Raw genomic sequence first — 17,701 nt, 5'->3', positions numbered from 1 at the left:
AATCTTACCAATAGCTTTGACTTTTGAAACAAACATTAGGTCTAACCTTACAACCATAAGCCCAGGGTTTGTAAAGCCCTAGTATTTTCCGGTTGTGTCAGAGGGCTTTTAAAGAACGCTAATAATCGTTATCTCACGCCACTATTTGTTAAACTTCCCTCTCGCCTGGAACTGTCATGTCTAAAGAATGGCTTTTATCTAATTTCTTTAGATTTAAGTTTCCCTCTCCTCCTCATTTGGATATTTTCCGTAGTATTAGTTGAATCGGGACGGTGATCAATACTGCCACTATTCACATGACCAATCCAGTTATCTTGCGCTTGCCGTCTCTCTACGCCCAGTATTTGTACAAACTCACCGTCCTATCTCCTAGTACCTATTTAATATCCCTTCTTAATCTCAGGCTGGTGTGCCACTCATGACTAAGTTTTAGTTTATTTTCGGTAGTGCACATTACCACAGGCTATTTTCGAACCTGCTTCAGTGTATATCGGTTATACAAAACCCAGTGTATGATGGTCATACATACCCTGTGGGAATAGCAAGGCCCCCATTATTGATGATTTCTGAAAATTTCAGAACATCAATTAAAGAGCTCAAATCCCCCCAGAATCGAGAATAAAGGCTACTTTACCTGCTGCCGGCTGGGAAAACATTGTTCGTTTGAATCTAGTCACCCTCTCTGTCCTCTGTGATAATACGCAGGCCTGTTTCAATTTTTACCTCAATTCAAAGGTCAGGTCTTTAGTAAAACGAGTCAAAACTCGTCCGTGCACGATTTTCCAGCGTACTACCTACAGGCACAGAGAGGGATATTTTAGATCCGGCTCGAAGGACCAAATTGATAGAGAAATTCTAAATTACTCTATGCTTTAATTGCCAAAACCAATTTCACACTCGTTTCTATTCATTAATGAGGTGTAAGTTCATTAATTATGCATGAAGTAGATCGAGACCAGTCTTAAAAGCCAGGTAAAGAGCGTTTAATTCCAGAGAGTACTGAATGCTTACACACATTTCCACAGGTTATAAACTGAAAATGACGTCAGCGTTTTCCAAACGTTCCGTTTCACAAACAGAGGGCCCCTCTAACTTTCAAGCCTCCGCGTTATCAGCACGAAGTCAAGGCCAGTCAGCATAAATCAACATTCCCGACCATTTGGAGATGGCCCGGTCCCACCACCTGGAGATTTGTACAACTGAATGAACTAAGGAACAGACCTATTATTGTTACTAACTCCTGACTACATTATATACAATACATTGCCACTGACACGGCCTGCAACGAAAACATGCGGTCTCTCCTTCACTGCAGCCGAGGTGAGTAAGACATTTAAACGTGTTAACCCTCGCAAGGCTGCAGGCCCAGACGGCATCCCCAGCCGCGCCCTCAGAGCATGCGCAGACCAGCTGGCCGGTGTGTTTACGGACATATTCAATCAATCCCTATACCAGTCTGCTGTTCCCACATGCTTCAAGAGGGCCACCATTGTTCCTGTTCCCAAGAAAGCTAAGGTAACTGAGCTAAACGACTACCGCCCCGTAGCACTCACTTCCGTCATCATGAAGTGCTTTGAGAGACTAGTCAAGGACCATATCACCTCCACCCTACCTGACACCCTAGACCCACTCCAATTTGCTTACCGCCCAAATAGGTCCACAGACGATGCAATCTCAACCACACTGCACACTGCCCTAACCCACCTGGACAAGAGGAATACCTATGTGAGAATGCTGTTCATCGACTACAGCTCGGCATTCAACACCATAGTACCCTCCAAGCTCGTCATCAAGCTCGAGACCCTGGGTCTCGACCCCGCCCTGTGCAACTGGGTTCTGGACTTCCTGACGGGCCGCCCCAGGTGGTGAGGGTAGGCAACAACATCTCCTCCCCGCTGATCCTCAACACGGGGCCCCACAAGGGTGCGTTCTGAGCCCTCTCCTGTACTCCCTGTTCACCCACGACTGCGTGGCCATGCACGCCTCCAACTCAATCATCAAGTTTGCGGACGACACAACAGTGGTAGGCTTGATTACCAACAACGACGAGACGGCCTACAGGGAGGAGGTGAGGGCCCTCGGATGTGGTGTCAGGAAAATAACCTCACACTCAACGTCAACAAAACTAAGGAGATGATTGTGGACTTCAGGAAACAGCAGAGGGAACACCTCCCTATCCACATCGATGGATCAGTAGTGGAGAGGGTAGCAAGTTTTAAGTTCCTCGGCATACACATCACAGACAAACTGAATTGGTCCACTCACACTGACAGCGTCGTGAAGAAGGCGCAGCAGCGCCTCTTCAACCTCAGGAGGCTGAAGAAATTCGGCTTGTCACCAAAAGCACTCACAAACTTCTACAGATGCACAATCGAGAGCATCCTGGCGGGCTGTATCACCGCCTGGTACGGCAACTGCTCCGCCCTCAACCGTAAGGCTCTCCAGAGGGTAGTGAGGTCTGCCTGCATCACCGGGGCAAACTACCTGCCATCCAGGACACCTACACCACCCGATGTTACAGGAAGGCCATAAAGATCATCAAGGACATCAACCACCCGAACCACTGCCTGTTCACCCCGCTATCATCCAGAAGGCGAGGTCAGTACAGGTGCATCAAAGCTGGGACCGAGAGACTGAAAAACAGCTTCTATCTCAAGGCCATCAGACTGTTAAACAGCCACCACTAACATTGAGTGGCTGCTGCCAACACACTGTCATTGACACTGACCCAACTCCAGCCACTTTAATAATGGGAAATGATGTAAATATATCACTAGCCACTTTAAACAATGCTACCTTATATAATGTTACTTACCCTACATTATTCATCTCATATGCATATGTATATACTGTACTCTAGATCATCGACTGCATTCTTATGTCACTAGCCACTTTAACTATGCCACTTTGTTTACTTTGTCTACATACTCATCTCATATGTATATACTGTACTCGATACCATCTACTGTATGCTGCTCTGTACCATCACTCATTCATATATCCTTATGTACATATTCCTTATCCCCTTACACTGTGTATAAGACAGTAGTTTTGGAATTGTTAGTTAGATTACTTGTTGGTTATCACTGCATTGTCGGAACTAGAAGCACAAGCATTTCGCTACACTCGCATTAACATCTGCTAACCATGTGTATGTGACAAATAAAATTTGATTTGATTTTTATACAATTGGGAAAGGGAGCAAGAGGGATAACTCACATGTACCGTACATTATAGCATTTGGACTAGTCAGTTTCTGATTGGAATGTATACATAATTAGTCATTTCAACCATATTTTCCTCTATCATCCGTCTAGTTTACTGTCATGTCAGTACCCTGCTGCTCCGTCTAGGATACTGTCATGTCAGTACCCTACTGCTCCGTCTAGGATACTGTCATGTCAGTACCCTGCTGCTCCGTCTAGGATACTGTCATGTCAGTACCCTGCTGCTCCGACTAGGATACTGTCATGTCAGTACCCTGCTGCTCCGTCTAGTATACTGTCATGTCAGTACCCTGCTGCTCCGTCTAGTATACTGTCATGTCAGAACCCTACTGCTCCGTCTAGTATACTGTCATGTCAGTACCCTGCTGCTCCGTCTAGTATACTGTCATGTCAGTACCCTGCTGCTCCGTCTAGGATACTGTCATGTCAGAACCCTGCTGCTCCGTCTAGGATACTGTCCTGTCAGTAAACCCTGCTGCTCCGTCTAGTATACTGTCATGTCAGAACCCTGCTGCTCCGTCTAGGATACTGTCCTGTCAGTACCCTGCTGCTCCGTCTAGGATACTGTCATGTCAGTACCCTGCTGCTCCGTCTAGGATACTGTCATGTCGGTACCCTGCTGCTCCGTCTAGGATACTGTCATGTCAGAACCCTGCTGCTCCGTCTAGGATACTGTCATGTCAGTACCCTGCTGCTCCGTCTAGTATACTGTCATGTCAGTACCCTGCTGCTCCGTCTAGTATACTGTCATGTCAGTACCCTACTGCTCCGTCTAGGGTCTGTCAGTACCCTGCTGCTCCGTCTAGTATACTGTAATGTCAGTACCCTGCTGCTCCGTCTAGGATACTGTCATGTCAGTACCCTGCTGCTCCGTCTAGGATACTGTAATGTCAGTACCCTGCTGCTCCGTCTAGGATACTGTCATGTCAGTACCCTGCTGCTCCGTCTAGGATACTGTAATGTCGGTACCCTGCTGCTCCGTCTAGGATACTGTCATGTCAGTACCCTGCTGCTCCGTCTAGGATACTGTCATGTCAGTACCCTGCTGCTCCGTCTAGGATACTGTCATGTCAGTACCCTGCTGCTCCGTCTAGGATACTGTCATGTCGGTACCCTGCTGCTCCGTCTAGGATACTGTAATGTCGGTACCCTGCTGCTCCGTCTAGGATACTGTCATGTCTGTACCCTGCTGCTCCGTCTAGGATACTGTCATGTCTGTACCCTGCTGCTCCGTCTAGGATACTGTCATGTCAGTACCCTGCTGCTCCGTCTAGGATACTGTAATGTCAGTACCCTGCTGCTCCGTCTAGGATACTGTAATGTCAGTACCCTGCTGCTCCGTCTAGGGTCTGTCAGTACCCTGCTGCTCCGTCTAGGATACTGTCATGTCAGTACCCTACTGCTCCGTCTAGGATACTGTCATGTCAGTACCCTGCTGCTCCGTCTAGGATACTGTCATGTCAGTACCCTACTGCTCCGTCTAGGATACTGTCATGTCAGTACCCTGCTGCTCCGTCTAGTATACTGTCATGTCAGTACCCTGCTGCTCCGTCTAGGATACTGTCATGTCAGTACCCTGCTGCTCCGTCTAGGATACTGTCATGTCAGTACCCTGCTGCTCCGTCTAGGATACTGTCATGTCAGTACCCTGCTGCTCCGTCTAGTATACTGTCATGTCAGTACCCTGCTGCTCCGTCTAGGATACTGTCATGTCAGTACCCTGCTGCTCCGTCTAGGATACTGTCATGTCAGTACCCTGCTGCTCCGTCTAGGATACTGTCATGTCAGTACCCTGCTGCTCCGACTAGGATACTGTCATGTCAGTACCCTGCTGCTCCGTCTAGGATACTGTCATGTCAGAACCCTGCTGCTCCGTCTAGGATACTGTCCTGTCAGTACCCCCTGCTGCTCCGTCTAGGATACTGTCATGTCAGTACCCTGCTGCTCCGTCTAGGATACTGTCATGTCAGTACCCTGCTGCTCCGTCTAGGATACTGTCCTGTCAGTACCCTGCTGCTCCGTCTAGGATACTGTCATGTCAGTACCCTGCTGCTCCGTCTAGGATACTGTCATGTCAGTACCCTGCTGCTCCGTCTAGGATACTGTCATGTCAGTACCCTGCTGCTCCGTCTAGGATACTGTCATGTCAGAACCCTGCTGCTCCGTCTAGGATACTGTCATGTCAGTACCCTGCTGCTCCGTCTAGGATACTGTCATGTCAGAACCCTGCTGCTCCGTCTAGGATACTGTCATGTCAGAACCCTGCTGCTCCGTCTAGGATACTGTCATGTCAGAACCCTGCTGCTCCGTCTAGTATACTGTCATGTCAGTACCCTGCTGCTCCGTCTAGGATACTGTCATGTCAGTACCCTGCTGCTCCGTCTAGGATACTGTCATGTCAGTACCCTGCTGCTCCGTCTAGGATACTGTCATGTCAGTACCCTGCTGCTCCGTCTAGGATACTGTCATGTCAGTACCCTGCTGCTCCGTCTAGGATACTGTCATGTCAGTACCCTGCTGCTCCGTCTAGGATACTGTCATGTCAGAACCCTGCTGCTCCGTCTAGGATACTGTCCTGTCAGTGGTAAAATATCTTGACAGTGTAGTCTGACCTATGAAAATCCTGTTCTTATTTTGGAGCATGTAAATTGCAGTATAATTGAGTCTGATTTGATAATGAAGTGGTGAATGTTTTGTGTGTAACAGGGAGAGAATGGGAGAAGGCCTCATGGTCGAGACAGCCCGGGATCCAAAATGCCCAAAGGTAAGGTTTGATCTATACATCACTTTACCAACCATACACTTACACTGGGAACAAAGACTTAATCAAGTCCATATCGACGGGTAGGCTGACGAGTCACCAAAATGATACGCACGCATCGATACGGCTGGATGGCCTGCATTGTTATGATCCTGGACGGTCACATAGCAACAATGACAAGAAGCTGCCATGTTGGGAATCCTAGGTTGCTCGTTTAGTCTCATTGTTCTTGACTCCATGTCTTGTTTTGACTCATGTCATGTCAATGTTAATGGGGTTAAAATTTGCTAGCTAGCTAATCAACAACTGTAACGATGCATTTAAGAGACAACAAGTGCTCATTGAAAACATAAATACATTTGCACAATAAACATTGGAGACTAAATATACTTTACATGTTGTTAACAATCTAAGCCAACCCGTCTGTTGTGCACGTTGGTTTTGTTGCTAAACAACCAACCCATCTCTTCTCTCATGAACATGTCTTCATTTAGTTCATGCCTCTGTTCCTCCTCTAGGTGTCAGCAGTGAGCACCATAGTGAACAGGGGTCTGCCTCTGAAGGCCTATGTGTTCAGGAACTACAGCATGCTACCAGGGGTCCGGTCCCACTACATAGGAGACTGTAAACACAAGATGTGGCAGGCCATCAGAGCCTCCTCCGCCGCCCCAGGGTACTTCCAGGAGTATACACTGGGAAAAGACCTGCACCAGGTAACCAATTCATCTATCTCTCTCTGTTTATCTACCTCAGCCTCTCTTCTTTTTTTTTTTTAACCTTTATTTTACTAGGCAAGTCAGTTAAGAACAAATTCTTATTTTCAATGACGGCCTAGGAACAGTGGGTTAACTGCCTGTTCAGGGGCAGAACGACAGATTTGTACATTGTCAGCTCGGGGATTCGAACTTGCAACCTTTCGGTTACTAGTCCAACGCTCTAACCACTAGGCTACCCTGCCGCCCCTCTCTGTTTATCTACCTCAACCTCAACCTCTGTCTGTCTGTCTGTCTGTCTGTCTGTCTGTCTGTCTGTCTGTCTGTCTGTCTGTCTGTCTGTCTGTCTGTCTGTCTGTCTGTCTGTCTGTCTGTCTGTCTGTCTGTCTACCTCAGCCTCTCTCTTTCTCTATTACCCCTCTCTCTTTGTCTCTATGATCTCTCCCTGACTGTCACTCATTTACACAACACTTCTCGCAAATCAATACACTTTCAGTACACTTCCTGATAGTCCTCTCCGAGGCATGAGGCCATTAACTGTAGGGCCGTAGTGTGTGTTTCTGTGTGTTAAATTAGCCCGTTCTCTCAGCTGGAGATGCAGAGAGTAAATGTAGAGCCTCTCTCTCTCTGTTCCATTTCAATTCAATTCAAATTTGAGGGGCGTCATTGTCATGGGAAACATATGTTAACATCGCCAAAGCAAGTGAAGTAGATAATAAACCAAAGTGAAATAAACAATAAAAAATGAACAGTAAACATTACACTCACAAAAGTTCCAAAATAATAAAGACATTTGTCTATATACAGTGTTGTAACGATGTGAAAATAGTTAAAGTACAAAATGGAAAATAAATAATAATAATAATCTTGCTGCTGTGATGTCACACTGTGGTATTTCACCCAGTAGATACGGGAGTTTATCAACATTGGGTTTGTTTTGGAATTCTTTGTGGATCTGTGTAATCTGAGGGAAATATGTGTCTCTAATATGGTCATACATTGGACAGGATGTTAGGAAGTGCAGTTCAGTTTCCACCTCATTTTGTGGGCAGTGAGCACATTGTCTTCTCTTGAGATCCATGTCTGCCTATGACGGCCTTTCTCAATAGCAAGGCTATGCTCACTGAGTCTGTACATAGTCAAAGCTTTCCTTAAGTTTGAGTCAGTCACAGTGGTCAGGTATTCTGCCACTGTGTTCTCTCTGTTTAGGGACAAATAGCATTCTAGTTTGCTCTGTTTTTTGTTGTTGTAACTTGACACATTGGAAAAAATTATCTTTTTGTTTTCTCATGATGTGGTTGGGGCTAATTGTGTTGCTGTCCTGGGGCTCTGTGGGGTCTGTTTGTGTTTGTGAACAGAACTCTCACTCACACTCACCTCAAACACGCATATCAAAGACTGAGCCCCCCTGTGATGGAGAAGGGTTCCTGTAGGTGCTGCTGCCTGTAGGGGAATGGCAGGACAGTGACTCTTGATGAAAGAGAATATCTGATGTATAGCCAACCCTCTGTCAGGTTGTACCTCAACAGCCTATTTGTTTGTCTATTTTCTAGGTAAACAAAATGCTATTTGACCTGTGTAATCTGGATGCCACTCCGTTGACCTGCTTTAGTTTGGTTTGGTTGTAGACTGTACACCTGCGTCATAGATCAAAAGCTATTTCCTGGATGTTGGTTTGTTTCAGGAAGTAGGAAGTCAGAGCTAAGTGCAAAGCAAGCTCTCTTCTCAGAGCCTTAGAAATCTCCATGGCAACCAGTGAATATTCTATCTACCCGACCAAGTGGGTTTGGGCCTCCCTCCATCTGGGCAGAGCCCTTAGACAGCCGCTCTTTAACCTTTACCCAGAGTCTGAAAGGAGAGGTCGCTGCCTGCCTGCCCCACAGTCCCTTTGATCAGCCATTCATAAAGGAGCACAGTGCCCTGCCACACACACTCCAATCATTTATTGATATTTAAACACGCACCGCACGCACACGCCACAGGATTAGTCGGAGTGAGATCTGTGTGTGTGGAGAGAGATGGATGATTTGGTGACGTCCTTTATATACTGTGTGCCACTGTGTTTTGGCCCCGTTTCCCTTGTTTCAAAAGCTTCACAACAGACCAAAGAGGAGAGTGTAGACTAGAGATGTATTCAAAGTCCACAGCTCTTGACTCGCCTCTTCAGAGAGCTGGGTTGTTTTTGGAGTTTTCTCTACTGATCAATGGACATATTTGGTCGTTTTAATGTGCCAGTAATCATTTGAATCCTTAGCTTGTCACGAGACTTTGCTGTTATCTTGGATGAACCTTCTTTTAATCATTGAACTTCCTGCTTCAACATTTTGATAAGGCGAAGTTCATTTCATGACACAATGCTTTCATTATCCATAATGTCCCTTTAGCTCTCTGTCCCTTCTCTGACAATGTTACATACCCAGTGGACTGACCTAACTAATATGCTATTACATAGTCAATAGACTCTTATCACTAATCCCTTTATGTTCTGTTTCATGTATTGTGTGTGTGTGTGTGTGTGTGTGGATTAACATGCAAGTAGCAGCTTTAACTCTTGGCTGAGAAACCGGTTGACAGCTGAACTCCCTCTGCTCTCAGTCAGTCCGGATGGAGACGCCCGCCAGCCCACCAGCCCGTCCATAAAAAAATGAGTGTTTTAAAGGGGAATGGAAACACTAGGCTTTAGAACACCAGCTAACTGCTCTGAGATGTACTCAGACCATGACCTCTGCATGCATTAACCAGCTAACTGCTCTGAGATGTACTCAGACCAGGACCTCTGCATGCATTAACCAGCTAACTGCTCTGAGATGTACTCAGACCAGGACCTCTGCATGCATTAACCAGCTAACTGCTCTGAGATGTACTCAGACCAGGACCTCTGCATGCATTAACCAGCTAACTGCTCTGAGATGTACTCAGACCAGGACCTCTGCATGCATTAACCAGCTAACTGCTCTGAGATGTACTCAGACCAGGACCTCTGCATGCATTAACCAGCTAACTGCTCTGAGATGTACTCAGACCAGGACCTCTGCATGCATTAACCAGCTAACTGCTCTGAGATGTACTCAGATCAGGACCTCTGCATGCATTAACCAGCTAACTGCTCTGAGATGTACTCAGACCATGACCTCTGCATGCATTAACCAGCTAACTGCTCTGAGATGTACTCAGACCATGACCTCTGCATGCATTAACCAGCTAACTGCTCTGAGATGTACTCAGACCATGACCTCTGCATGCATTAACCAGCTAACTGCTCTGAGATGTACTCAGACCATGACCTCTGCATGCATTAACCAGCTAACTGCTCTGAGATGTACTCAGACCATGACCTCTGCATGCATTAACCAGCTAACTGCTCTGAGATGTACTCAGACCATGACCTATGCATGCATTAACCAGCTAACTGCTCTGAGATGTACTCAGACCAGGACCTCTGCATGCATTAACCAGCTAACTGCTCTGAGATGTACTCAGACCAGGACCTCTGCATGCATTAACCAGCTAACTGCTCTGAGATGTACTCAGACCAGGACCTCTGCATGCATTAACCAGCTAACTGCTCTGAGATGTACTCAGACCATGACCTCTGCATGCATTAACCAGCTAACTGCTCTGAGATGTACTCAGACCAGGACCTCTGCATGCATTAACCAGCTAACTGCTCTGAGATGTACTCAGACCATGACCTCTGCATGCATTAACCAGCTAACTGCTCTGAGATGTACTCAGACCATGACCTCTGCATGCATTAACCAGCTAACTGCTCTGAGATGTACTCAGACCATGACCTCTGCATGCATTAACCAGCTAACTGCTCTGAGATGTACTCAGACATTGACCTATGCATGCATTAACCAGCTAACTGCTCTGAGATGTACTCAGACCAGGACCTCTGCATGCATTAACCAGCTAACTGCTCTGAGATGTACTCAGACCAGGACCTCTGCATGCATTAACCAGCTAACTGCTCTGAGATGTACTCAGACCAGGACCTCTGCATGCATTAACCAGCTAACTGCTCTGAGATGTACTCAGACCAGGACCTCTGCATGCATTAACCAGCTAACTGCTCTGAGATGTACTCAGACCAGGACCTCTGCATGCATTAACCAGCTACATTTGCTGGTGTCAAACCGAATATGAAAACATGATACATATTTTGAAAGCTGAGAAACAGCCCTTTCAAATGATATGACAAATTGGTACCACAGCCATCAAATGGTAATCAGTCAAGAAAAAAATAGTTTTTTCCCCAAACTGCCACACAACTTCCTAATGAAGATGGAGAAAAAGTTAAAGCATATTGAGTGTTCCGTGTTCTGTAAGGATGGATCATCTGGAATCAGAATAGTGTTCCGTGTTCTGTAAGGATGGATCATCTGGAATCAGAATAGTGTTCCGTGTTCTGTAAGGATGGATCATCTGGAATCAGAATAGTGTTCCGTGTTCTGTAAGGATGGATCATCTGGAATCAGAATAGTGTTCCGTGTTCTGTAAGGATGGATCATCTGGAATCAGAATAGTGTTCCGTGTTCTGTAAGGATGGAGGTCTTTGAGGATCTTCTAGATGTTAGCGGGTGAACAGGCCGTGGCTCGGGTGGCAGAGGTCCTTGATGATCTTCTAGATGTTAGCGGGTGAACAGGCCGTGGCTCGGGTGGCGGAGGTCCTTGATGATCTTCTAGGTGTTAGCGGGGTGAACAGGCCGTGGATCGGGTGGCAGAGGTCCTTGATGATCTTCTAGATGTTAGCGGGGTGAACAGGCCGTGGCTCGGGTGGCAGAGGTCCTTGATGATCTTCTAGATGTTAGCGGGTGAACAGGCCGTGGCTCGGGTGGCAGAGGTCCTTGATGATCTTCTAGGTGTTAGCGGGGTGAACAGGCCGTGGCTTGGGTGGAAGAGGTCCTTGATGATCTTCTAGATGTTAGCGGGTGAACAGGCCGTGGCTCGGGTGGCAGAGGTCCTTGATGATCTTCTAGATGTTAGCGGGTGAACAGGCCGTGGTCCTTGATGATCTTCTAGATGTTAGCGGGGTGAACAGGCCGTGGCTCGGGTGGCTGAGGTCCTTGATGATCTTCTAGATGTTAGCGGGGTGAACAGGCCGTGGCTCGGGTGGCTGAGGTCCTTGATGATCTTCTAGATGTTAGCGGGGTGAACAGGCCGTGGCTCGGGTGGCTGAGGTCCTTGATGATCTTCTTGTCCTTCATGTGACACCGGGTGCTGTAGATGTCCTGGAGGGCAGACAGTGAGCCCCCGGTTAATGCGTTGGGCTGACCACACCACCTGCTACGGTTGTATAGTACTGGTTCAATAGTAGAGTCATGGTGAACTAATACACAGTGATCTGGTATATTTAAACATGTAGCTAGTCTGGCTGGGTTGTATAGTACTGGTTCTATAGTAGAGTCATGGTGAACTAATACACAGTGATCTGGTATATTTAAACATGTAGCTAGTCTGGCTGGGTTGTATAGTACTGGTTCTATAGTAGAGTCATGGTGAACTAATACCAGTGATCTGGTATATTTAAACATGTAGCTAGTCTGGCTGGGTTGTATAGTACTGGTTCTATAGTAGAGTCATGGTGAACTAATTCACAGTGATCTGGCTATATTTAAACAGGCTAGCTAGTCTGGCTGGGTTGTATAGTACTGGTTCTATAGTAGAGTCATGGTGAACTAATACACAGTGATCTGGTATATTTAAACACGTAGCTAGTCTGGCTGGGTTGTATAGTACTGGTTCTATAGTAGAGTCATGGTGAACTAATACACAGTGATCTGGTATATTTAAACATGTAGCTAGTCTGGCTGGGTTGTATAGTACTGGTTCTATAGTAGAGTCATGGTGAACTAATACACAGTGATCTGGTATATTTAAACAGGCCGTAGCTAGTCTGGCTGGGTTGTATAGTACTGGCCGTGGTTCTATAGTAGAGTCATGGTGAACTAATACACAGTGATCTGGTATATTTAAACATGTAGCTAGTCTGGCTGGGTTGTATAGTACTGGTTCTATAGTAGAGTCATGGTGAACTAATCACAGTGATCTGGTATATTTAAACACGTAGCTAGTCTGGCTGGGTTGTATAGGTACTGGTTCTATAGTAGAGTCATGGTGAACTAATACACAGTGATCTGGTATATTTAAACATGTAGCTAGTCTGGCTGGGTTGTATAGTACTGGTTCTATAGTAGAGTCATGGTGAACTAATACACAGTGATCTGGTATATTTAAACATGTAGCTAGTCTGGCTGGGTTGTATAGTACTGGTTCTATAGTAGAGTCATGGTGAACTAATACACAGTGATCTGGTATATTTAAACATGTAGCTAGTCTGGCTGGGTTGTATAGTACTGGTTCTATAGTAGAGTCATGGTGAACTAATACACAGTGATCTGGTATATTTAAACATGTAGCTAGTCTGGCTGGGTTGTATAGTACTGGTTCTATAGTAGAGTCATGGTGAACTAATACACAGTGATCTGGTATATTTAAACATGTAGCTAGTCTGGCTGGGTTGTATAGTACTGGTTCTATAGTAGAGTCATGGTGAACTAATACACAGTGATCTGGTATATTTAAACACGTAGCTAGTCTGGCTGGGTTGTATAGTACTGGTTCTATAGTAGAGTCATGGTGAACTAATACACAGTGATCTGGTATATTTAAACATGTAGCTAGTCTGGCTGGGTTGTATAGTACTGGTTCTATAGTAGAGTCATGGTGAACTAATACACAGTGATCTGGTATATTTAAACATGTAGCTAGTCTGGCTGGGTTGTATAGTACTGGTTCTATAGTAGAGTCATGGTGAACTAATACACAGTGATCTGGTATATTTAAACACGTAGCTAGTCTGGCTGGGTTGTATAGTACTGGTTCTATAGTAGAGTCATGGTGAACTAATACACAGTGATCTGGTATATTTAAACATGTAGCTAGTCTGGCTGGGTTGTATAGTACTGGTTCTATAGTAGAGTCATGGTGAACTAATACACAGTGATCTGGTATATTTAAACATGTAGCTAGTCTGGCTGGGTTGTATAGTACTGGTTCTATAGTAGAGTCATGGTGAACTAATACACAGTGATCTGGTATATTTAAACACGTAGCTAGTCTGGCTGGGTTGTATAGTACTGGTTCTATAGTAGAGTCATGGTGAACTAATACACAGTGATCTGGTATATTTAAACACGTAGCTAGTCTGGCTCGGCCACGTGCTGCAGTTTAGTTCACTGGTGTTTGTTTTACTGGCATGAATGTTGTTCCATCATAAATACACTGACAGAGAGGATACGTCCCAAATGCCACCCTATTCTCTATATAGTGCAGTACTTTTGACCATAACCCTATAGTAGTGCACTACATAGGGAATAGGGTGCTATTTGTGGGACACCCAGAGTCTAGAGGGGAGATGAGCAGAGCGTGGCTCCCAGTTCGACCTCCCCAGTGTTCAAGAGGAAATGGGACAGAAAATGTGATCTCTTCTGCCTCAGCTGAATGCAACATGTCCTCCCTCCCAGTCCCGGTCATCTGCCCATCTGGACACAGCTAAACAATGAGACTAGAGCCGGTACATCCATTTTGTGCTAGTGTTGTGTTAGGATATCATGAAGAGAAGCTGAGGAGCCTCAGTCAGGGACTCTCAGGTTGGATTTAAATGAGCAGGTTTGTTTGTTATAGCTAGCTAAATGACCTGCTGTTATGGGGATTTAAATGAGCAGGTTTGTTTGTTATAGCTAAAATGACCTGCTGTTATGGGGATTTAAATGAGCAGGTTTGTTTGTTATAGCTAAATGACCTGCTGTTATGGGGATTTAAATGAGCAGGTTTGTTTGTTATAGCTAAATGACCTGCTGTTATGGGGATTTAAATGAGCAGGTTTGTTTGTTATAGCTAAATGACCTGCTGTTATGGGGATTTAAATGAGCAGGTTTGTTTGTTATAGCTAGCTAAATGACCTGCTGTCATGGGGATTTAAATGAGCAGGTTTGTTTGTTATAGCTAGCTAAATGACCTGCTGTTATGGGGATTTAAATGAGCAGGTTTGTTTGTTATAGCTAAATGACCTGCTGTTATGGGGATTTAAATGAGCAGGTTTGTTTGTTATAGCTAGCTAAATGACCTGCTGTCATGGGGATTTAAATGAGCAGGTTTGTTTGTTATAGCTAAATGACCTGCTGTTATGGGGATTTAGATGAGCAGGTTTGTTTGTTATAGCTAGCTAAATGACCTGCTGTTATGAGGATTTAAATGAGCAGGTTTGTTTGTTATAGCTAGCTATATGACCTGCTGTTATGGGGATTTAAATGAGCAGGTTTGTTTGTTATAGCTAGCTAAATGACCTGCTGTTATGGGGATTTAAATGAGCAGGTTTGTTTGTTATAGCTAAATGACCTGCTGTTATGGGGATTTAAATGAGCAGGTTTGTTTGTTATAGCTAGCTAAATGACCTGCTGTCATGGGGATTTAAATGAGCAGGTTTGTTTGTTATAGCTAAATGACCTGCTGTTATGGGGATTTAGATGAGCAGGTTTGTTTGTTATAGCTAGCTAAATGACCTGCAGTTATGAGGATTTAAATGAGCAGGTTTGTTTGTTATAGCTAGCTAAATGACCTGCTGTTATGGGGATTTAAATGAGCAGGTTTGTTTGTTATAGCTAGCTAAATGACCTGCTGTCATGGGGATTTAAATGAGCAGGTTTGTTTGTTATAGATAAATGACCTGCTGTTATGGGGATTTAAATGAGCAGGTTTGTTTGTTATAGCTAAATGACCTGCTGTTATGGGGATTTAAATGAGCAGGTTTGTTTGTTATAGCTAGCTAAATGACCTGCTGTTATGGAGATTTAGATGAGCAGGTTTGTTTGTTATAGCTAAATGACCTGCTGTTATGAGGATTTAAATGAGCGGGTTTGTTTGTTATAGCTAAATGACCTGCTGTTATGGAGATTTAAATGAGCAGGTTTGTTTGTTTATAGCTAGATAAATTACCTGCTGTTGTAATGGGGATTTCATTCCAAGCTCATGGCCAAATTATCTTGTGAAATTATGACATTGCCTTTTTCTTTGTATAAGTAAACTGAAATTCCAATTTCCTTGTTGAAAAGAAATGAGAAAACATGAGAATTTAATTGTTTTTTTTTAGTTTACTTCTTGACTCCAACACAGATATAGGCCAAGGTTTGTTGGCTTGTTGTGATTGGAAAATAGTATATGGTGATTGGAAGCTTGACCCTCATTAAGGCTATGTGACCATAAGGGTCAGGGAATAGAACCAGCTGGCGTAATGAAATAATGTGGCGTGGAGACCTTTGGATCAACACTCACTACCAGGACTATTATATGGGGAGCGGTTGGCTCAGTGATGAAGAACATAGACAAGCATATTTCTAGCATTGTTTATTTGAATAATACTAACAAGTAGAAGTCGACCGATTATGATTTTAACGCCGATGCCGATTATTGGAGGACCAAAAAAAGCCGATACCGATTAATCGGCCGATGTAATAATTTTTTAATGACAATTACAACAATACTGAATTAACACTTATTTTAACTTAATATAATACATCAATAAAATCAATTTAGCCTCAAGTAGATAATGAAACATGTTCAATTTGGTTTAAATAATGCAAAAACAAAGTGTTGGAGAAGAACGTAAAAGTGCAATGTAAGAAAGCTAACGTTTCAGTTCCTTGCTCAGAACATGAGAACATATGAAAGCTGGTGGTTCCTTTTAACATGAGTCTTCAATATTCCCAGGTAAGAAGTTTTAGGTTGTAGTTATTATAGGAATTATAGGACTATTTCCCTCTATAACATTTGTATTTACATTTACATTTACATTTAAGTCATTTAGCAGACGCTCTTATCCAGAGCGACTTACAAATTGGTGCATTCACCTTATGACCTCCAGTGGAACAGTAGTGCATCTAAATCTTTTCAGGGGGAGGGGGGGGTGAGAGGGATTACTTTATCCTATCCTAGGTATTCCTTAAAGAGGTGGGGTTTCAGGTGTCTCCGGAAGGTGGTGATTGACTCCGCTGTCCTGGCGTCGTGAGGGAGTTTGTTCCACCATTGGGGGGCCAGAGCAGCGAACAGTTTTGACTGGGCTGAGCGGGAACTGTACTTCCTCAGTGGTAGGGAGGCGAGCAGGCCAGAGGTGGATGAACGCAGTTCATTAACCTTTGACTATTGGGTGTTCTTATAGGCACTTTAGTATTGCCAGTGTAACAGTATAGCTTCCGTCCCTATCCTCGCTCCTTCCTGGGCTCGAACCAGCAACACAACGACAACAGCCACCACATCGAAGTTGCGTTACCCATGCAGAGCAAGGGGAACAACTACTAGAAGGCTCAGAGCGAGTGAAGTTTGAGACGCTATTAGCGCACGCTATCTAGCTAGCCATTTCATTTCAGTTACACCAGCCTCATCTCGGGAGTTGATATGCTTGAAGTCATAAAGAGCGCAATGCTTGACGCACAACGAAGAGTTGCTGGCAAAACGTGCTGTTTGAATGAATGTTTACGTGCCTGCTTCTGCCTACTGTAGTTAACTAGTGATTATGATTGATTGTTTTTTATAAGATAAGTTTAATGCTAGCTGGCAACTTACCTTGGCTTACTGCATTTGCGTAACAGGCAGTCTCCTTGTGGAGTGCAATGAGAGAGAGGCAGGTCGTTATTGCGTTGGACTAGTTCATCAAATCAAATCAAAATCAGTTAACTGTAAGGTTGCAAGATTGGATTCCCCGAGCTGACAAGATGAAAATCTGTCTTTCTGCCCCTGAACGAGGCAGTTAACCCACCATTCCTAGGCCATCATTGAAAATAAGAATGTGTCCTTAACTGACTTGTCTTGTTAAATAAAGGTGTAAAAAAAATATATTTTAAAAATTCGGCAAGTCGGCGCCCAAAAATACCGATTTCCGATTTTTATGTAAACTTGAAATCGGCCATTCCGATTAATCGGTCGACCTCTACTAACAGGTA

At 44.6% G+C, this 17,701-nt stretch overlaps 1 protein-coding gene across 2 annotated transcripts in view; it reads left to right on the top strand.

The window, feature by feature from the left end:
* The window catches only part of LOC115121057 (calcium-independent phospholipase A2-gamma-like), a 54,855-nt gene that overhangs the window by 12,820 nt on the left and 24,334 nt on the right, over positions 1 to 17,701 (top strand). For both annotated transcript variants that reach the window (XM_065021335.1, XM_065021336.1), the window contains exons 6-7: positions 5,934 to 5,991; positions 6,507 to 6,701. In XM_065021335.1, the coding sequence (XP_064877407.1) occupies positions 5,934 to 5,991; positions 6,507 to 6,701 (253 nt within the window). The remainder of the gene's footprint in view (positions 1 to 5,933; positions 5,992 to 6,506; positions 6,702 to 17,701) is intronic.

This window comes from Oncorhynchus nerka, linkage group LG8 (assembly GCF_034236695.1).
Source record: "Oncorhynchus nerka isolate Pitt River linkage group LG8, Oner_Uvic_2.0, whole genome shotgun sequence".
NCBI lineage: Eukaryota > Metazoa > Chordata > Actinopteri > Salmoniformes > Salmonidae > Oncorhynchus > Oncorhynchus nerka.
This window is presented reverse-complemented; position numbering and strand designations above follow the sequence as displayed.